This window comes from Epinephelus moara, chromosome 24, assembly GCF_006386435.1.
Source record: "Epinephelus moara isolate mb chromosome 24, YSFRI_EMoa_1.0, whole genome shotgun sequence".
In the NCBI taxonomy this organism is placed as follows: domain Eukaryota; kingdom Metazoa; phylum Chordata; class Actinopteri; order Perciformes; family Serranidae; genus Epinephelus; species Epinephelus moara.
In genome coordinates, this window is record NC_065529.1 from 35,210,488 (window position 1) to 35,233,142 (window position 22,655).

The 22,655-nt window shown below is 41.0% G+C and overlaps 1 protein-coding gene across 4 annotated transcripts in view; it reads left to right on the forward strand.

Annotated features, from left to right (window-relative positions):
• The window catches only part of tox2 (TOX high mobility group box family member 2), a 143,646-nt gene that overhangs the window by 91,406 nt on the left and 29,585 nt on the right, over positions 1-22,655 (forward strand). For 3 of the 4 annotated variants that reach the window (XM_050037223.1, XM_050037224.1, XM_050037227.1), the window contains exon 4: positions 11,314-11,601. In XM_050037223.1, the coding sequence (XP_049893180.1) occupies positions 11,314-11,601 (288 nt within the window). The remainder of the gene's footprint in view (positions 1-11,313; positions 11,602-22,655) is intronic. The other variant, XM_050037226.1, reaches the window with a different exon arrangement.

Genomic DNA, 22,655 nt, shown 5'->3' on the forward strand with positions numbered 1-22,655 from the left:
CGCAGTAAAGCAGAGGGAGACATAAATACTACGCATCGTATGGATGTTTTAAAGCAGACGCCGATAACTGATAATTACCTACTACTCATGACAGACACCAATAAGATAACAGATAATTTCACGTTTGTATTTTAAAAAGAAGATTATAATCTGCAGTTCATGCACACCTGAGGGTAAGAAAGGCTCAGATGTAGTGAGAAATAATGGATGATTTAATATTCCATAGCTCTGACCGAACCAAATCCTACTGACATCACTATTGTTAACACACACACACACACACACACACACACACAAAGGAGATGTTTGCAGTTAGATTTCAAATTAAAGCTTTGACATAGTCTGTCAAAACAGACATGACAACATATTATACACTAATAACTGAAACAAAGAGTAAAGAGCGTCCCTCAACACTAAGATAAAGGCTTTGTGTTTCCCATACATTCATTTATTTATGGCAGCCTGCCACAATATTAACACTGACCTGTCAAATCTGGATATTCTTTTTCTTTTTCTTTTTTTTTGACTATTACACATGGGTGAACTCTGATTTTATTATCGATATTATAGAGCTGTACGCAGTGTATTAATTTGCTTAGCCCCCTTTTGTCTTGCTCTCTCTAACTGGGCTAACTGTTAGCATCACATGGCTAATCTACCTAATGGTTATTTACGCTGTTAACGACAGAGTTGAGCTGTTTTGGTGTCAGTGTGGTTTGTTTGGCCCGTTTCACAGTTTGGTGTTGGATGTTAGCCGCTGCTGCTGTGTTAGCTTGTGCTGACCAGGCAGACGTTGAGCTGACTGTGCAGTTGGGAGACAGTTTCCTTGAGGGCTTTCTCCCAGAAAGGGATCTCTTGGTTAAGGTTAGGGAAGAAGTCTTGGTTTGGTTTCTTTCTTGGAGAAAGCCTACAAGGAAACTTCCCCCATGTGAACTGACCATTCGCTGGAAAGACACCAGCTCCAGAGTTGGTCCTTTAGCGCTGCATTTAACCTGTGTAATGGCAGCAACAGAAAAGGAATCAGATCCCGGCATAATCGCGTTGTCTTCCTCTGAGCTTACGTCCACACTGGCGACAACATATTTGGCTTTCTCATCAGCTTGCTGCGTTAGTTCTTCTTCCTCTTCTATTTGTTTATTAGCAGTGTCGATGCGGTGCCTGTTAAGTCAATTAACGCAATATGCCTTTGTAAAATTGGCTTTATTTATCGACTATAATTTAATCATTGTTATAATAAAAGATATAAATTTCCTTTTATTAGCCTGTTATTTCCCCCTTTGAAAACAGGAGAAAAAAGAGTAATTAACAAACAACAGAATTGAAGGAGTGAGAGTTGAAGTTGAAAATGAAAGTGTTATTTACAAGCTTAGCAAACTTAAAGTTCTCCAATTGTGGGGGAGGATGGGACAAAGTGGTCGTGCCAAACACATGAAATCAATATAGCAAAACCAGGCCTAACTAAGCTCTGCGTCTTAAAACAAACACAAGCCAGAAACCTAACAAACTTGTCTAAAAACGAGCTTCATCCAAGCAAATACAAGTGTGGCAGCAACCAATAAACCCAAATAACTACCCAAGTGAAAAGTGTAACTACTGTCCCCAACCTCCCGCCATGGACCTTTAATATTCTCAACAAGTTTCACAACTTATCGGCCCTGATATATGTTGTGTTTCCCTAATAAATACATGTTTAGTCATTAAACAATAAAACCTGTTGTCATTCCTCTTCCGAATAATAACTTGGTTGATTTTTGGCCACTGGTACATTTCTATTCTGTCCTATTCTATAGTCATTTGGGAGCTATTTAAATGTTTTTTTGTGTTCCAGTTGAATGTTCAGCAATAATGATGTGGTTGTTGTTGCTGACAGCACTTCTCCATTAGTCTCCTCTCTTGCCAAAATCAAGTGTTATTAGACAGCGAGGAAGAGACAGACAGAGAAAAACAAGAGAGACGAGGGTCAGTGACACATTTCCACTGAATCAAATTGATAAAGAAAGAAGAAAGGAAAGAGAAAAGCAACACATTAGGCGCAGGAGGCAGCTAATGTCTGGGCACTCGCATCAGTTTGCAGAGTAGAAAGGAAGCGTGCGAGAGACAGGCAGAAACAGAGGTACAAGGGAGGTTGTGTTTATTATTTGATAAAGCCTCCCTCATAACCTCAGCATGTTGTGCAATAGCTCTGGCTCTCCTTCAACTCTGCGGTGTGCCACTTCAAATTAGTCGCTCGTGGAGAGGGCCTGCCCCGTCTTTGCAAAATGCATTAGTACGCCACTCAGAGCCTCATACAGCCTAGGGTTAAACACAAATTATATCATTTCTGTCATCCAATCAAATCACACTGACCCCTTGACCCGCCAGATGAGTCAAATGCATAATGAAATATGACATGGCACAAAAGCTCTGATTCTAATCTGCTCTGACACGCGATCAGATGAGGATGACCTCCTGACCTTGACTGACAAGTGAGACGAGCACTGGGAACAGGATACACGAGGGAGAAGAAGGGGAAGGAAACATAAAAGAAAAACGGGGAAATATAAGCAATTAGAAAGGCTGCTTTTAGTTTAGGTTAGTTAGTAATCAACTCATTATCTGGGGTGAATGGGGCCATCTGCATCTTTGGACTTTGGACAGTTGGTGTTCGCTGTAATTATTCTCAGCATTCCCTCAATATTTTCTCTCCCATAATGATAAATAAGGAGCATTTTTGTCACAGAGCAGCATCGTCTCTTCTCACTTAGCTGTGGCCGGGGCTGACGAGATAGCGGCTGGATTTTATTTCCTAGAAAGAGCGTGACTTTGACTTTATTTTTTCCCTGTCTCACTGCCTCGCTGCCTCCCAATATCTGTCTCGCTTTCACCCACCTTCCCCTCTTCCCACCCTCCCGTCCCATTCATTCACCGAACAGAAACCACGGTGGTTTAGCATCCCCATCCCCACAGCTCCTTTCATGATTTCCAAACAGTAACATAGTGACAGATAAATAATGCAGCCCGGCTGTTTTAGAGAGAGATGAGATGACAGGGTGGATGGGCGGGAGGGGTGGGGGGTGCGGGGGGCTGATCAAGGGTCTGGGGAAGCAGGGACCAGAACTGTTTGGGCTCTGTCAGGGACAGGCCAGGCTGGGGTTGGGCCAGCCAAGAAGAGAGGAAGAGGAGAGTGGAGGTGTAGGGTGGCTGTAACTGGATCTGCGGTCCTCTCCCCTCCCTCCCTGTCTTTGGGCTCTGCTAGAGACGGCTTTGTGGTGTGTTGATACCCCCCTGACATGATATTGTAGCAGAAGAACAGCTATGGCTTTAATTAAGCCTGAGTTGACGGAGAGAGATGGAGGGATAAAGAGAGGGGAAGAGGAAAGGGGAAAAGAGGAGGAGGAGGAGGAGTATCAAGAACAAATAACAGAAATAGCAGATCAGTTCATGCCGTTCAGATTAAGCGTCTCAAAGTAAGTGATCTTTGTAGTCTGACAACAGCTATTTGCCTCTGCTGTGTTACACTAAAACAAGAGCTCTGTGTACACTCGTAAACAGGATCATTCATAAATATACAGTATAATCTTCCTCCGGGAGAGCGATGGCAGAGCGAATGAAAATAGATGATGCTCTCAAATTCTTCCCAAAGATAAATCCACCGTTTCCCTTTCAAACCGGACTGCGTGGAAAGGAGAGATAACGGGGCCCGACTTTGTCTCCGCGCGCGCAAGAGTGCTGCACGGCGGATACGGGAAGGTGTTGGAACGAAGAGTGTCGGTGGTGATGGAAGTGGTAGTGTGTGGGGGGATTTTAAGCATAAATCACCACTGTGACAAAGCTCTCCAATAGGCAGATAAGTGCACATTAGTGGTAAGGCAGATCTGTCATCGTCTGTCTCTGAGCTGTCGGTCCCGCCCTCTCTCCACAAAACAAACGCTGACTTCAGAGGACTCTAAACTCTGTGTCTGTGTGCCGCACATGCAACCGGCCTGGGCATACTTATTCACCTGTGCTCTTGTTGTGTGATTATTTTTAAAGGAGTCCACCCCCAAATCAAAAATACATATTTTTTCACAGTGTCAGCTTCATTTAGGAACTATTTACTATTTAGTGGACAGCCATTATGTGTGCATGTGCGTGTGTGTGTGCATAAGACGTGTGTGGTAGAACAAGCAGGAGATAAAGCATTGGAGCATAGCAGAGTTCAAGTTTATTGGTGAAGATATCAAGAGTGAATGTACAGTAGGTTCTCGCTCCCCCGTGCTGTCTGACCACAGTCTGGAAGCCAAAGCAAGGAAAAGCTAACACTGACTTAAGCTTAATTGCCTTGTTAACCCATTGTAAAACACACTTCATTCACACCGAAACCGTCGTAGTTAGTCTTATTGGTCATCTAGTTAATTGGTCCACTGTTCAAACAATCACAGACTCTGGACTGGTTGAAATAAACCATTAATTCATGAGTTAAATGTGAAAATATGCTGATCTAAGTGCACTGTCGTAGGCAACTGGACTCGCTTGAGTTTCTTGAAGACGTTTCACCTCCAAGAAGCTTCCTCAGTTCTAATGGACAGGTGGGGAGTCGCGAGCTTTAAACTCTGTGTGGGTGTGAACCCTTACAGAGTCGCTGAGGTCACATGTGAGCTCTCAGATTCAGAGTCTTTAAGGACCGTTAAGGATCACGGTTGTTCTGACTTCTGAGCACTCTTTTCTCTGAAGGTCACATGTGAGTTGTTGGCCCATCCGGCCATCTTCACGCTGTTTATCCCTGTGGTCCCTATGCCTGTCAACTTTCAACTGGGCAGCGGCTCTCACTCCTTCTGAGGCAGCTAGGGTACATCATGTTTTAACAAACGTGCAGTTAATGGCAGTAAAAGAAACAGAGGACTAACAACTCTGTGCTTATTTGAAAACAGTGCTACTTCACCGCACATTTGGTCATCGCTGAAAAACCTCACCTCGATGAGTTCGCAACTTGCCGCAAGTCGTTGTATACGGATGTTCGCTCTCTACAATGGTTGCAATGGCAACAGTACACCCAAAATGTCTGCTGCTACGTTGATTTGAATAGGAATGTCCGTTCTACTGTTATTCCATTTCTATGATCTACTGCTAGCTCACCTACAGTAGCACCACTGAGCTAACGTTACAACTCAGCCAAGGAGGACGCCATTAATGTTTACATCTCGCGCTGCTATGAGCATGAGCCTCTCGCCGCTGAGTAGATGCACTCTTCCTTCTGCGCAGTGATACAGTTGGCAGGTGTAGCTTGGTAGAAAGAAGATAGGTCTTGCATGAAACTGCTCACAACAAGGTTTGTAGATTATCTTGAGTAACCAGGTCATGATTTCTGGAAAGTGACATTGCTGTTGAATTTTTCAAACGTATTTTTTCGGTGCTTTGAGCACCACAAGCCGAGTGCCGTCTAGTTCTGTTATGCTGGAGAGAAGGCAGACATCTCTACAGCTGATATCTCCAACACTTGGTGACTCACACCAAAAATAACTGGATTGATAAATAGCGCTACAGGTAAGAGATAAAATATGTATTTTTGATTTTAGGGTGAACTGTCCCTTTAACAGGAAATGTTACCAGTGTAATGTTTGTACAATGATGTTCATTTTTAGGTCATATAGTAAGAAACTGGCAAATACGACTAGAACTCCAGCTCCTGGTTGTTCTCGTTATAGATTTGTCTGCTGATTATTTTCTTGATTAACTGATTAACCATTTCGTCTGTGGAAAATAGTGAAAAATATGCTCATTACCCAGAGCCCAGGGTCAAAATGTCTTGTTCTGTCTGACTAACAGTCCAAAAAATATTCAGTTTACGATCATATAAAACACAGAAAAGCAGAAAACCCTCACATTATAAAGAAGCTGGAGGCAGAGACTGTGTTGGTGTTTCTGTTGTAAAAATGGTTCAAACAATGAATCAATCATCACAATAGTTGCATATACAACATTATGCCAAGATCATGTCGTGTTGTAAACACAAAGAGGCACGCCGCTCTCTTATTGTGCATGTGAATTGTATTTGACAGTGAATCATTTTACAGAATTAATACACAATTTAATATTAATTGGGTTATGTCCCAAATCCAGATTTCTACAGGCATTACAACAATAATCTAATAAGAAGAAGAATGTACAGATAATGAGCCATTAGCCACAGTCAATATCATCTCCAGAAGGCCTTGAGTACTCCGGCAGTGTTACAGAGGGAGGGAGAGATCTGTGCCAAATAAAAGACAAGCTGGAAAGCTCCCCAATCAATGTTATTTTCTCTCTCAGTCCCAGACCAACTGTCTATTCATCTGTTTCTTTCAAATGAAAGGTGTGCTGGTATGTAACACTTACAGTCGAGAGATCTGTCTCTTAATTAAAATGTTACAGATTGTGTTTCGCTCGCTGTGCAGACGGAGCATACTGTGTATTGGAAATAACGCTCCCTATAGTGTGCGGTATTGATCAGAGGAGGAAAATAAAGGATGTTTCAGTGAGAAAATAGAATCTGTGTAATGCAGCTTTTGGGTAGGGAATGTGGCTAGGAGTATTGAAAGTAAACCCATGACGAGTACCTCATAGGGAGGAAAAAAAAAAAAGAAGGGGCTTTTGTTTGAAAAGCCAATTCCATACTAGGACACACGCTGGTCTGTGCGATCCATCAAATACGTTGCCTTTGTTTGGATTTTACTTTTAAAGGAGAAAAGAGTATACATTAGCCAGAGTGTACATGTGGTTCTGTACATGTAAGCTCATTCTGAATAGAGGCATATGAATAATTTATCCTGCCACAATCCAACTGGGAACGTCCTTGGTATTTACATTTTATCATCAAGGGCACTGGATGAGCCCTCACAGCAATCTAACACATGACACATCCTCAGTCCGCGTCCCTCCGCACAATCAAGAGCAACGGATGGGACCGGGGGAATGTCTCTGTAGCGTGGATATATATTTATACCCAGAGAAAACAAAAGGGTTGATGAACATGCGAGATGATGACTAAGCGTGGCGGATTACACAGTGGTCACCCGCGAGTCGTAGTGGAAGATGACGGCGAGGGACAGGCGCACGGGGACTCACTTTACACAATGGCTCCAATGTTTACAGCAGACAATTTAGTTTCCTTCCAACAATTATGAGGGAAATTGAATCTCAGGAAATGTTCGTTTTCTTGTCCATTAGACCAAACAATAACACTATCCCCAAAGGTTTACAAAGACATCTGTCTTCAAAGGACAGTCCAGAAAATTAATATCAACTAGCTCGCAGGCTATGTAAGGACAAAGTAAATCAAATTGAGGCAATCACACGTCTTCCTCTCTCTCCTTCTTTTTCATTTCGTCGTAACATGTAGGAAGATGAAAGTGCGCTTTTAACGCTGAGTCTGTGTCTACATTCTTGCCTCACAATAAAACACCGCTAACGTCCTTTTTTGTGGTCAAATTAAAGATGGGTGTTTTAGGTATTGTGACTTAATGAAATTCCTCTCATCTGGCTTTGTGCTTACCGCCGTAGATTGGTGTTCATTTAAAAGACATTAGATTCATTTTAATCCTGCTGAAAGCTATTGTTGTAAAGAGAAGATTGTCGGTTACTGTGTACTTAAAGGCGCAATCTGTGATCTGTGTGGAAACAAAAGGCTCGCCCCACCGCCAAATCACAATAAAAGAAACAGAAACATGAGGATTTAAAGCTGCTATCACTTCAGAATTAACAAACAGCGACATTAGATGAAAACAAAATCCATATACTTAATATTTTCTGATGCTGATTGAGGTTTGTTTGCAGTAAAATGAGCAGCTGAAAATGCTAATTTATCATTTGGAAGGCTTTTCAGGTGTATATCTCTAACAAACCTGTAATTTTTATAGCTCCAACATTACAGAATGGGCCGCGTCACTCACCTTTGTAGTAAAACAGGGTTGAGAGAAACAAGAAAAAAAAATGTGCCCTGTATCCTCTCTCCTTTCTTCCATCTCCCCATGCCCCTTATTTTCTAAAAGTATCTGTTTGAGAGATAAATGACCACTCTGCTGCCGAGGATGACAGCCTACACAAAGATGATATTGAATTTATTTCAGAAATGTTGCAGAACTGACTGTTTGATGTATACTGCCAGACATGAATCATAAAAATTCTATTAAAAAACCCTTGAATGGCTGACACCAGAATATTATTTGTGATGATTAATTTGACTCAGTCATTACAATGGGAGTCAAGTTGGATCGTCTCAGACAAAATTGCTTTTCATTCCCCCGTTGAATTTCCCTGCTATTTTTCTTTTCTTCTTGCTCTGTGCAGAACTCTGATCTGATTGGACTTACTGTGTTAGCGCGACAGCACACAAATACAGAGGCTGTTGGTCTTCTTTATTACTGATCGCTCAGCATCGGGGTTTTGTTCCAAAATGAGACGTTCAACATTGGAAACAAAATTACACCTATTCCAACAGAATGACGGATCAGAAATTAAACAGTTTACACATCTATTTGTAGGAATGGCAGGAAGCTGAATTGGTTGGTGAGCAAGATGTTAACATATTCATGATTCCTAAAGTTGTATTGGCAGCAGCCTTAAATATTGTAAAGGTTTTTTTACACAGATGTGTTATAATGAATCAGCTCTTGACCACAGCAGTGGATGTAGTGACCAGTCAGAGGTCAGTGGATCTAAGAATAACTAAATTCTGTGTTATATAGGTTCAACCACAAAATCACTGATCAAACAAATGGTAGTCAGTACAGCTGTCAGTAAGGGGTAGTCTGCAAAATTAATGTTTATCCTGAAGTCCTCAACAAGAAATTGAGAATCACAGGGCACCAGTAATCAATTTATCATCATTCCTCCTTGTCTGACCCTCTGTAGGTGATAATACCCAACAAGGTGTCCTGATACAACACCACAACACAAAGCTAGGTCTACAACTGACAATTATTTTCATATTGATTAATCTACCAATAATTTTCACAATTACTCCTAATCTTTTAGTCTATAAAATGTCAAATAATTGTGAAAAATGCTTATCACAATCTCCCAGAGCAAATGATGACATCTTCAAAAAGCTTCTTTCGTCCAATCAACCTTAAGACTCTTCATTTACCATCGTAAATAACAAAGGAAACCAACAAATGCTCACATTTAAAAAACTTTCTTAAAAACTGACTGAGAAGATTGATCGACCATCAAATTAGTTGGTGATTAATTTCCTTTCCATCAACTGATTGATTAATCGACTAATTGATGCAGCTCTACACAAAACTTTCCATACTGGAACACCACAAAGTGTGTTATTAACAGTGATCACATGGCTGTAACAGCTTTCGTTTTTTGCTGTCAGTTTAATGTATAGTAAGTTTCTACAATAAAGTGTAACTGGCAATGTAGCACAAAGTAGAAGTAGAGTTACTATGGTTACCTGCAGTGTAATCGAAGTAATACTCGTTAACTGGAAGGTGTCTAGATACACAAAAATGCACATGGGGCAGACGGAGAACATTTCCCTTCTTAGATCCATTTTATAATTGACAGTTAGCTTAACGGTTAGCAACTAGCAACGGCCACATGTACGGCTAATATGGATACTGCGACTTTGCACTGATCTAGAACAGTGTGAAACACTGTCCTCCATGTTCTTCAGCACAGAAGGTGCTTGTTGCTGATTTAACTGTAGGTTTGTCCAGATCAGGGGTGTAAATATAGACAGTGCAGGCAGTGCAGCTTCACTGGGGCCCATGGGGGTGGGGGGCCCATTCAGAGAATGGCTGGAGGGCCCACTCTCTCTAGAGCAGAGAACAGGCAACTTGCTCCCTCAGAAATACGCCTGTGTTCAAAGAAGAACACACGTTAAAATCATCAGTGGCAATCTATAACAAAATTATATGACCATATAAACTATTAAAAAACTATTTTAAAAATCAATTTAACGAATAATTTCTTATTTTATTTGGAATTTTTGTCATATACAGATTTGCAACAATGCTTGGTAATATGTATATTGATGCTGTGCAACGTCAAGTGTGTATCTGATCATGTGACAATACTATAAAATACACGTTAGCTGTTTCGACGCAAAGTCTGGCACTAGGGCCCATGATAATAGCATGCACTGGGGCCCATCCTAACTGATTAACAACAATGGTCTGGATGTAAGTTTGAGTTTTTCCACTGGTTTGGTACTGTGAATGGTTCCAATACTGTGATACTCATTAAGGCTGCAATTAACTATTTTTTATTATTGATTATTGTGCCAATAAGTTTCTCGATTAATGGATTTGTCAATAAAATAAAATTAAAAAAAAAAGAAAAGAAAATGGTGAAACATGCCCTGTCACAGAGCCCAACGTGTGTTTTATCTGACCAACAGTCCAAAAAGCCAAAGCTATTTAGTTTATTATTCTGTTTGACAAAAGAGACTATCTTGAACCACGGCCATGGAGTTGCAGGGGGGTTGAGTAGGTCTATGATGTAATTTGTTTGTTTGCAATTACGTGCATGTTCTTATGTATGGCTTTATTGTCTCCACCGAGCACCACTTTGGAAATAAGTCTATTTAATAATGCTTTTAAGTGCATGTCATAATACTCCTGTGAGTCATTGTGCTTTTAACATTTAACATTTTAAAAAGCACAAAACCAGCATGTTTGACTTTTTGCTTTAAAAAATAAAACTGAAATAATTATCTGGTGATAAAAATAGTCGCCAATTAATTTTCTGTCAATCAGCTAATCCATTAATCAGCTAATCGGCGCAGCTCGTTCACCCTCAGCTTCCACTGCTGTGAAGAAGAAGCTAATTAGAGGCGTGAATTTGAGCTGTAGCAAGTTCACAGTGCTTTGTTGTTGCATTTTGGAGCACTGTTCACCATACAGTAGTTTCTGCATTCATCCCAAATTGACTAAGGATCTAAAAGTAAATTGATTTAAGCTGCTGAATATGGTTTTGAGTTTGGATTGAATGAAGTGCACCTTGAGAGCTGTAGTTGACCTTATGTTTTATGTACACACGCTTGTATCTTTGACTTGTTATCAAAGAACTTTATTTTGTGACGCGGTTGCTCATCTTTTGATTCAGATGGGAGAGTTTTTTACACATTCAAGCCTTGGAAGCGCTCCGGTTTCCTAACATGGCCTGTGCAGGAAATGAACCCAACTTTGGGAACTCTTGGCACCTGAAATAACTCAGCGTAGTAACCAAACTTCTATATCTGCAGAACATATGGAGCAGTGTCATGTCGAAATCAGTCATGACTCAGCTCAAGTTTGATCCACTGATATCCGCTACTTCCTCAAACCTGAGTTGTCACACTCCTCCTCTCTTTTGTCTCATCCTCAGAACTACACAGGTCAGACCGGCGGCGGCGGGGGAGGAGGCGGCGGTGGCGGATCGGGCAGTGGAAACGGAGCCGGGGACGAGGACTACGAGATCCCCCCCATCACTCCACCTAACCACCCCGAGCCTCCTCTTCTTCACCTGATGGAGCATGACTCTACAGGCTACCTCTGCCACTCGCTGCCACACAATGGGCTCATCAACCCGTATTCCTACCCAGAGCTGCCCACACTCATGATGTCTAACATGCTGGCGCAGGACAGCCACCTCGTCTCCAGCCAAATGCCCTCGGTGAGTAGCACTGAACAACTCGTCCGAACACCAGAGAGCTGACGTTTAAGGAGTCCGAGGATATTTTCAGTAATAGCCATAAAAGTTTTGGACAGTTTAATAAAAGTAGAAGGTGGTTAATGCCTGAGAGGGAAAAGGGTTTGACTGAAACCCTTTTAGTTTGAGGTGTGATTTTAACCGTGCTGGCTCAAAATGATAGGTCTTTGAAGAAGTATTTTTGCTGTAGTTGAGACATCCAGGAGGACATGAGAGCAAACTATTACCGTAAAATACACACGCACACGAACACTCAACAGACACCATACACGGAAGCACATGCAACGTTGCAATTTAGGGGGGGAGCACATAAGAAATTGGACAAATTTGACTTTTTTAAAATGATTTCCAAAGCTTATTGGATATTGCAAAACATCCAAAACAGCCATTTTGAAAAGGAGCTCTCTAATGTGAAACAGATTACAACCCTACGAGGTAAATGTAATTTCCAAGCCACGAAGAAGGGGGCTAAGTGGGGGAACTGAGCGATTGTTCGGCGGTTGCCATGTCAGCTCTGATGCATGGAGAAAAGGATTGTGGGTAAATCCATCAGCATCATATCTGCCTCGACAGCATGCATCGGTCAATCTGTCAAGCCTTCAAACATGAATACGCACTGATTACTCCCTCAGCTCCACAGAGAACTGCTCCTCCACAAATTAGCATCTCCAAACTGTAATTGCATTCATGAGAACTGCAGGAAATGGAGCAGGTTTCTATCACAACAGATGATGTATATGCGGCATGTAAAAGCTCGTGCCTGAAGCATAATGTATAGGTTGCGCTAATCAAAGGTTTAGCAGCCTCTCGTGCACTCCACACATGGTAAGAAATGAGTAAATGAGTTAAAGATTGGCTTTTTTTGGATCCTATTCAGTGACCAAAATGTAAATATTGTAACAGAGGTGCAGTGAATAACACTGACATTTGATTCAATGCTTCCCTTTAAAAAAATGCTTGCATGTGAGTGATTTTTATTGACTGCAGCATCGAGCTTTCAGTGAAAATAACTTGCGCATATGCTCAGCAATCCCAACATATGCAAAGGGTTTGAAGGTCAGAATGTCATGCCTTCATAACTTATTTGATATTTAGTCAGAAATCAGAACAAGACGCAAATAGCTACACCCGACAGCTGTGCCTTTTATAAGTTATATGTGCTCCATAATACAGTGCACATGTTTTACATTGTTCTTTTTCTCTCTGATGCATCTTCAGAAATGATAAATTAGCTGCACGTAATGAAAAAAACAAAATATATTAAACACATACAGGTGCATAAACCAAGGTCGGTGTGGTATAATGCTAATCATAAACAAAAGAGATGAAGATAAAGAACAGAGAGCGTAAATACAGCTTGATAAAGATCTGAAATATAAATATGCTATATATTATATATAATGCTGGAATATTCCCTCCAGGTATTGGATTCATGTGTCATTTATCTTCATATTCGTTTCACATTTTGGTCGTGACCTTTACCGCGGAGACAGTGGTTGATTGGCCAGTCTCTCGCTCGGCAGTCAGGATATTTGTTACTGCTACAGAGGGCCGCACTCGGTGGTTTTAATAGATTGAGTGTTCCGGGTTGTGCGATAAAAATGCATGAGATTTGAAATGTTTGACATGACACGAGTAATCAAAACACATGCGCTCACAAAGATAGGTGCGACACATGTTTTGATGTGATATTAATTTTATCGTCAGGGTCATTAAGACGCAAATAGATCGAGAAATAAAAAGCAAAACCAGATGATCAGTGATCTTTTAAAGAAATGTTCTCACTTCCCAAAGCTTGATATTTCTAACTGGCTCTGAGGGAAGCTCTGTGGAACATATAGGAGACCTTTTCAGAGCTCTGCTTCAACTTCACTGCAAAAAGCAGCATATAAAGCGAACTCAGAAAAATTTCTAAGTCAAATAGGCTGCCTGGCGAAACTACCAAACCGTAGCAGAGGTTCATTTGTGCTGAGAACGGAGTGTCTATTAAATTGGTGCCTCACCTTGACACAGTCTGTTGAGCAGAGTAATTAAGCAAACTCTGCAGTTCAAACATGAGATTCTATCATAATGAATACCTCACTTGACATGGATAGATAAATAACGAGGGTTAATTCTGATTTTAGACAGTTTTGTGCGCTAAAGAAATACAGTATTAGATGGAAGGGGATTTTGCTGCTGTTGACGGTGTACTGTTTGTGTGTCTATGTGTTTCTGTGTCCTCACTATAAACAATATCTCTGCTGTTGAAATGGATCCACTACATCTGGAGGTCAGGCCTTATATTCAATCTTGAGCACATTGAAAAAAAAATCCATTAGGGTTCATCTTTCCTGCATCAGCCATTCTATTGTGGTGCTGCAGTGAGATCTGTTTTCATCAGGCAGATTCAATACGTGAGCTGGGCAATGAAAAGAGTGCAATAGAGTTGGATGAAGAGAGGAGGGGTGAGGATGGAGAGAGAGGGTGGGCGGGGGTGGGGGGGGGGTGCATTGTGGGGACGAAAGCAAGAAGAAATTGCAAAGAGGAAAGGGGTAACTCTTATTCAAAATGAGCATATACCTCCAGTTTTCTGTACCTCCTGGATTTCATTATTAGATATTTTAGAGATAATTCAGTTGAGTGAAATAAGGTTATTCTCTCGCAACAAAAGGCTGAGAGCTACTGGTTTCTAAATGCGGGCCTACGTGATTCAAGTATGAGGACATTTGAAAGTACTCCATTGCAGGTGCAACAATATAAACATAAAATAAATAGGGCGATTATATAACAAAAAGGATTTAGAGTAGAGCAGTATTACAGCGGCAGTTGATCAGAGTCAGGGAGCTGTTAGACACAATAGATAGTGTGTGTTTTGTTAGCGGGTGAACTGTGAGACTAAACGCCGTTTAGATTTAAATCTTTGGGTGGATACAACAGGGGATTGTGGGTGTGGATTCACCGGAGCATTGACAGCTATCAAGATTTTCACATGAAGAATAGAGACTATAGAATATTAAAGAACAAGGCTGATGGATGTAGTGCTGCAGGAATGAGTCCTTAAACCCAGAGATGTGTTAGCATTTTAGCCCAGATCCTTCATCTGGACGTCAGTGGGCTTTTTGAATGGGTTTTAAGGTCTGTGGTGAACACGAGCTCAAGAGACTTACACATTTTGTTCTATGGCATAAAATACATCAAAAAATATCCACTCGGGAATTTTGAAGCTTTTATGTGTCTTAAAAAAAGTGGTTGCTAAATAGGGGCTAGATGAGACTACAGAATGTTGTGGTGGCAAAACAACTATTTAATCAACAGTTTAAAGAAAAAGTCTTCACACGTCGGCTGTCTTTCTTGAGCTTTTAATAAGCATTCACAAATGGAGTCACACACATACAACCGCATGAACAGTCAGTCAGTCAGTGAGTGAGTGCCTAGATGTCCTCCAGCCCTGCTATCTTTATAGTTCCCATAACACATGCACACATCATGCCGATCACGGCTTTAGAGCCAACGTTAAGTCTTGCAACTGTACCCAAGTAGCCAAAATGACCTGGCCCTAAACTTAGAAGGGCTACATATGGTTGCCCGACATGGCATAAATGATACCCAAGATAAGGCCAAATCAGTTGGCCCGATTCTGGCGGCCGGCACTGCCAGCACAGGGTAGTGTAGTTTTTTCATGTGGTGTTCATTTTTGAAGATTATCCCGCTAAACAAAATGTGCAAGTATCATAAACATTTGTTTGACACAGAGCTTACTTTCTGTGATTATTCCCACCAGGGCGACGTTAACTTTCATATCGGCCCACATAAAATGTCAACCCTGGAGTGCCGAGCTTACCTGGGAGAGCGGGTGCCCCATGTACAAAGGCTACGTCCTTGCCACAGCAGCTGCAGATTCAATTCCGACCTGTGGCCCTTTGCTGCATGTCATCCGCTCTCTCCCCCTTTCATGCTAGCACTGCCCTATCAAGTAAAGGCTAAAAAGCCCCCCTAATGAGTATTTAAGGCTGCAGCAGGATGGTGAATGTGGGCTTGTTCCCAGTTATGAAGTTAGCCAGTGCAACAATGGGGCTCATTGATTTGCTTTTAATAGTTAAACAATGCAGTTCTTGGCTTCATGGGCAATATTTGTTAATAGATCTGAATCGTGAGGTCAGTTATGAAAACGTATCATATGATCTGTTGTTTAAAGGTACAATGTGTAAGATGTGACCAGAATTTTAATTTAAAACATTCAGAAGAAACATTAACATCAACAGAATGTGAAGACGTAACAGTTTTGACATTATGTCAAAGATGTCTATGTACTGTGTTGCAGAGAAATGCTATCTACTGAAATTAGCATGCTTAGCAGCTAGCCCTGGCCCGTCCTCTCTTGTATTACCATTTGAGTCACTGTAGCGTCCAGTCAGCCTACGGTCCAACATGAGAGGACGGAGAAGTCAAATCTGGTAGTACTTTTGGTAATTTGAGGTACCTGGGGTCTCTCCTGACATAGAGCACTTCCTCTTCTGTAGTTGACAATACCACAATCAGGCAATCCAAGGTCCGAAATCCACGATACTGGTGTGGTTCGTTCAGCTACTTCAGGCCGGTTTACGGGTCCATGTCATTGGTCCGACAGCCCATTGGTCCGACATCCCATTAGTCCGACGGTCTGCGGTGCTGAACGACTCCCGGCGGGCGTATTTCTACCTTGATGGTGCGCCGCGACCGGCTCTGGGTCAGCTGGGAAAGGCTTGAGGCGGAGCAGGCTCACAGCTTATGTGTTTGTCACTTTCTTTTTCATTTTAACCCACACCATGATCTTTGTCTAACCCTAACCAAGTGGTTTTTGTGCCTAAACCTAACCAGACCTTAACCACAGGGCATCATGATGATTTCGGAACGGACTTCAGAACAATGGATTTAATATGGTCGGAACAATGGGATGTCGGACCAATGGGCAGTTCCCGCAGTTTACAGCCAAGCTAAGCTAACTAGGCTAAGCTAGCATGCAGACTTACCTCGTTACCACTCATTCAAGCCTGTGATTTTAAATCATCTCAATTCAGGTATTGGTCAAAGGCCAAAAATATGTCCACAGCCAGATAACGTGAGGTCTGAAATCCCAAATCTGTTATTTTTAGGCAAACACCAGCCAGGAGCCTGTGTCTGTCCTTTCAAATTAAATTCCCATGCGGTCCAGTCAGACAAGTTTTGATTTGTTTTGACAAGGTGCAGCTCCTAATAGAGTTTCATGTTTGTTTGTTTTTTCGCAGCTAAGCGACCAATGAAATCTTGCCAACTAATGACCTTTCTGGTCGACTATTAGGGGGCAGCCGCAGCCGCACCTTTAAGTCCACTATAATACTAAATGAATTATCTTTGGGTTCTGGGTTGTTGTTGGACAAAACAAGCACTTAAAACATATCAACATGGGTTTTTGGAAAATTTGTAATTGTGGCATTTTCATAATTTTCTGACATTTTACAAACCAAACCATTAATCAACTAAATGTCAAAATAATCAGCAGATTTAATGGAAATAATTGTTCGCTGCAGACCCACTTTGTTAGCTGGATCAATACATTGTTGGATTTGGTTCATGGGATTTGTTGACACAACAAAACGATTGAGTATTGCCAGTCCAAACCTTTAAAGGTGGTTTTAAATCATTAGCAGGAATGAGAGGATTTGATGGAAGCTAACTTTCCTTCCGACCAGGTGGTGACTTTTAGTTTTGTTCTTTCTCCTCTGCTGACCCTCAAAACCTGAAAGACATAATTGACTGTACTCTCCTAATTTTGTAAAGAGGCCATTTTCAATTCATGAGGTATTTTTTGCTGATGCTTATTGTGTTGCGGTCTGAAGCCCCTCCTGGCCAAACCTGATATCTTTCAGAGAGCTCTTTTCTCTGATGCTCTGATGCACTTGGCAGGGCCTCTCTTTCCCTCTCTGCCTCTCTCTGTTAATGCCCCCACTGTCATAGCATCTACAAGTTCCAAAACACATTAGACATTTAATAGCCATGCTCAGGTTGCATTGATCTTATCAATACAGCTCAGAAAGATACACATCTCTGCTGCTGGTGAATAATTTCTGGACTCACAAGTGGAGTGGCCTTGTTGTTGTTGAGTCTTTATTTACACCAAAACTTGCCTAAAGCATTTTATTATTGGCTGGATAGATATATACAAGCCTCACACCTGCGCTGTGACAAATACATCTGCAATCTATTTGAACAGAAAGGCTCCATATTCAATTATGGTGCATTTAAAATGCTCCTCAAATTCATATGACCTGTGCCTGCGACTGGAATAAATTATCTTTGATTAAGTTTTTTTTTCATGTTCCTCAATGATGCATGCAATATTAGCCATCATCAAACTGGCTCGAGTGTGATGTTTTGAATATGTAACAGATGATGAATGTATAATCAGCCAGAGGATGTTATGCGCTATGTATTAGCAGAAAGAGCTACGTGCAGCCGTAGCTCCATCAAACTCCCAGGTATTATCTCATTTGTTATTTTGCAGAATACAAGACATGAATGAGGGTCAGTTCATTCGTAATGAGGGTGGTCTGCCGGCTGTATTCATATTCAAATTCATACTCTTAATTTCTTTTGTTACCTACATTTAAATGAAAGAATTTCCCCCACCAGCTCTTTATCTTCAGTTGTCGAGGTTAATTATCAAGTGTTAATCCCACCCTGATTGTCATGTTAAGTTGCGTGGACGCCCGTGTTTTCTTTTCTTTTCTTTATTTTTTACTCGCGAGGCATTAAGTGCTCCTGGCAGGTGCTCGCTCTCCAAGCCCGCGTGAATGAAATATGAGCTGCAATGTCAACTGAACTTGTCACAGACAAGCTGGGATGAATTAATGATAAGAGAGCAGAGGTGTGTTTTAATGTGTTCTCTCTCTGATGGAGGGTCTCAGCAAACGTATTATCGCATACTGTACACCTGCTGGTTTTTGTATAAACATGGAACAGAGAAAAAGGTGGATTAGAGATAAGGTGATGCATTCATAGAGAAAATCTTGCTCTTCTAATTCTCTGTCTGGGAAAGAAAATGAATAGTGGCGTACGTCTCCTCGACTGTTATCGAGTGACTTTTGGGAAATATTGTAATTAAATGTGTTTAGACTTTTCCCCCACTTTAAATTTGTCTTACCTTTTGCCTTTAAAGACTTGCTGCTCTTTGAGGCTTTGCCTTATTCTACACTTTACATTCAGATGAAGAAAACCTATTTCTCCTTTGAAAGACCTTCATTTTCAGTCATTTTTTAAAGGGATTAGAGTGTCTGCGGAAAATGATGGAATGTCTGTCGCTTTTCACCACAGTTCAACAAGCCCACTGATAGAACGGGACTTGTATTAGTTATTCCAATGTTGATTCAAGCATAGATGATTTTGAATGATCAATGCCTCCAGCGGAACAAAAATATCACTTGCTTGTTTGATGGCCTCTTGAAAATCTGCAGGGGAAAAAAAAACAGGGTTGTTCTTTAAACTGCTTCACCCCCCTTTTTTTTTTTCTCCCCCACTTTTTTTGTGATTATTTATTTTCAAATTGTCCCTTAGGCTAATGTTCCATTTGGCATTTCACACCTCCCTCTCCCATAAATGAACCATCACAGCCATAAATCACTGGACAAACAGAGACTTGTGCAAACCCTGAAAGGTTCAGAGATTTATGTAACACATTCATGTTTTCCACTTCCTCATTTTAGTACTCCACTGGTAAAGCCTAGCTAATAAAAGGTCCTATTAATATTTCCTGTTGCTTAGCAACGGCAGGCAGCAAGTAATAGCATTCTGTGGAAAAATAGATGACCGATAAGGAAAAATTCAATTCTTTTCTCATCTCCTGGGAGAAAGTGCCTTATTTCTCTGGCAATGTGATATGAAACTGTAGTTGTATATTAAGAAATATCTTAAAAGAAATATAGGTTATTTTCCAATTTCATCATTTTGGGGGATTTTTATTGCAGGCTGGAACGGCAGCTCATCTGTTTTCTCCACCCTGATAAAGTCAATTAACCTATCGGATTAAGCTAATCAGAGGATAAGGTGCCGACTTAATTTCTTTCTTTTTAATCAGAAATTCTAAAGAGATGGTGTTAAATAACATACACGCCGAACTTTAAAAGGATCAGTTCTGTGAAGCAAATTGCATTTCATTTATATTGCAGGTATAATTTAAACTTGTTTTGTACAAACACAGGCCAGCTCCGACACTACGGATGCAAAGTCTCTTCTAATAACTCTGCTTATCAGTGTGATCCCAGGTAATGGAAGAGGATCTCCACACTGACAATTTTCAATTTAGATAATTCATCACATCGTATTTCAAAAACAACTGAGTAAAAGATGTGTTATCGCACACATGTTGTTGTCATCAGCCTCCTCCATACTGTAGATGTGATCAACAGCGGCATTCAAGCAGAGAACAGAAGCTAAAGAAACAAAGGCAGATTCAGCCGCAGCAGATAGCCGGTGTTATGAAGCAGATACATAGATAAGGGATTTCATATTACACTTAGCCACGGGCCCCTGCGGAGATTTATCATGCCATGAAATCGTGTCCATATTGCACTGTGCCCTATCTCAACCATCCATCAGCTCATTCTGCTTTCACCACCAGGAATATTCTGCCCTGGTGGCGGTGGCGGAGAGCCTTCTCATGTCATCTCACTCAGGGACGTCTCCCCTGCTGTGCCACCAGCCACCAGTTCAACACAACACTGCCACTCTGTCTGCTAATGTGTACAAGAGTGGCCAGAGCCGGGGTGATTAAAACACTTTGTGTATTCATGTGACACAGTTCGGAGTGTGTTGTGTTACTGTAATCCAGCACCAAGAGGCACAAGCTACAGGCAGCATTCACGAGTGGCATTCATCCGCAGTGGTGCCAAGTGGGAGAAAATGTTTCTAGGAATGATTAAATGAATTATCACAGTCTATATTTGACATCAGAGTGGAAAGAAATGCCGAGCCAGAATCTCAAAGACACAAATAAGCTAAAGTTTATCTTTGCTGTGTCTTAATTTTCTCTTATAATAATAATCCAAAAATCTTGTTTTAAATTAGAGTTTTAAGATACTGTTTAAACTGCAAGATTGTGGTTTGTATTGTTTTTTTAAATATTTTTTCTCAAAATGAAGCACTAACAGCAGAAAATAGTGGTGGGAATCACCAGAGGCCCCACGATACAGTAATATTGTGATACAATATTATCACGATAAGATATTATCATGATATAATGTTATCACAGTACATAAGCCATGATACAATAGTGGGCTTTTTAAATGTTTTTCTCACTCTGAGGGACTTATAGTAGAAAAAAGTGGTGGGAATCTTTAGAGGCCCACGATACAATAATAATAATATTTAAGTGGTAATTACCAGAGGTCCCATGATATGTTATAATCACGATACAATATTATCACGATATAATGTTGTCACAGTACATAAGCCACAATACAATATTGGGCTTTTTAAATGTTTTTCTTATACTGAGAGACATAGTAGAAAAAAGTGGTGGGAATCATCAGAGGCCCCGCCATATGTTATAATCACGATACGATATTATCACGATACTTAAGTCACGATACAATATTACATTTTTTTAATACCTTTTTTGCGATATGCTGAATATTGCGGTAACATATATTGTGATATATTGGATTTATTACCTTTTTTTTTCAACTGCAAATTATGTCCCCAAAGGAAAACCTCGTCAACATCCATTTTATCTAGTGAGATAAAGTTTTCAGTTTATTTATCTGAATTCATTTTTATTGCACCAAAATGTATCTAGTGGACTGAAAAGTGATGGATTTTATCACTCTAGTAGGCTAATAAAAGTTGTATTAGCAATGTTAATGATTCATATAATTAAGAAACAGTTGGCATCGGGCTATGGATACAATATTGCCACAGATATATTGTGATGCTATGCTGTATTGATTTTTTCCCCACCCCTATTAGAAAACCAGTGTCTCATTTGTGTTTTATTTTTGTTTTGTTTTTTACCAGAATTATTTTTATTTTTTTTGTTAATTTTTATCAGGGACATTAAATCTGGTTGTTTAAAGTGTTTGGCTTCTTTTAAAGAGATCTGTTTTTTATTGCAAATCAATGGGCCTCATCCTGACACATCCTGTGCTCAAAAGTGCTGTGCAGCCACGTGATCACGTGTACCATAATAGCAAGGAGTTAATTTGTTTGGTAATCCGCTGTCTGAAGCATTTGTTATAGTTCAAAGCCGGAGAATAAGGTGAAGATGGCTTCTGTCAGAAATGTGTGAAATTTCTCTGTGAGCGGATTTTACACACACATGAAAATCACCTCGCCATGACCTGCACCGTGCTGCAGCACATACAGTACCGTACTGTATGCACCTTATACTTTTCATTTGTGGGGCTCTTTCTTGTTTTTGTGTTCATTATTTCTGCATCTACGTTCATTTTTTTTTTTTGTTGTGTGAGTGCGGGCACGCCCACACACACACTCACACTCACACTCACACTCACACACACACACAAAGTGTGTTTGACACGGCAGTCAGGAGTCTCATTAGTGGAAGCAGAGGAGCCTTGCCTTCTGCTGTCAAGAGTGTGTGTCCCTACCGCTCCTCACAACCGTCTCCTACATGTCATGTCAGGCAAGGCTCTGATTCTCTGACGCTGTGCTTTGTGAGGTGAGCTCAGAGACACGCCCGGGCTGAGAGAGAGCGAGACACAGGGAGAAAGAGAGAATAAAAAAGACTGAAGAACAAGAGAGAGAACTGGGGGGTGGAAGAGAGAGGAAGAGAGGGAGGGAAAATAAAAGCAAAGGAGGTTCTGACATTAGCAGTAATGAGGAACATGGAGGATGGTGCCGAGGGGGACATCATGACATTACTATCTGCAAATCAACCACTGCCTTGTTGCTGCCACAGATTCACTCTGAGAGGCGTTCAGGGTGGTACAGTACTTTTCAAACCGACAGTCAATCGCAACCGGGGACATCAGCCTCTTTGTGCTTCCAGCTATACTCTTAAATTT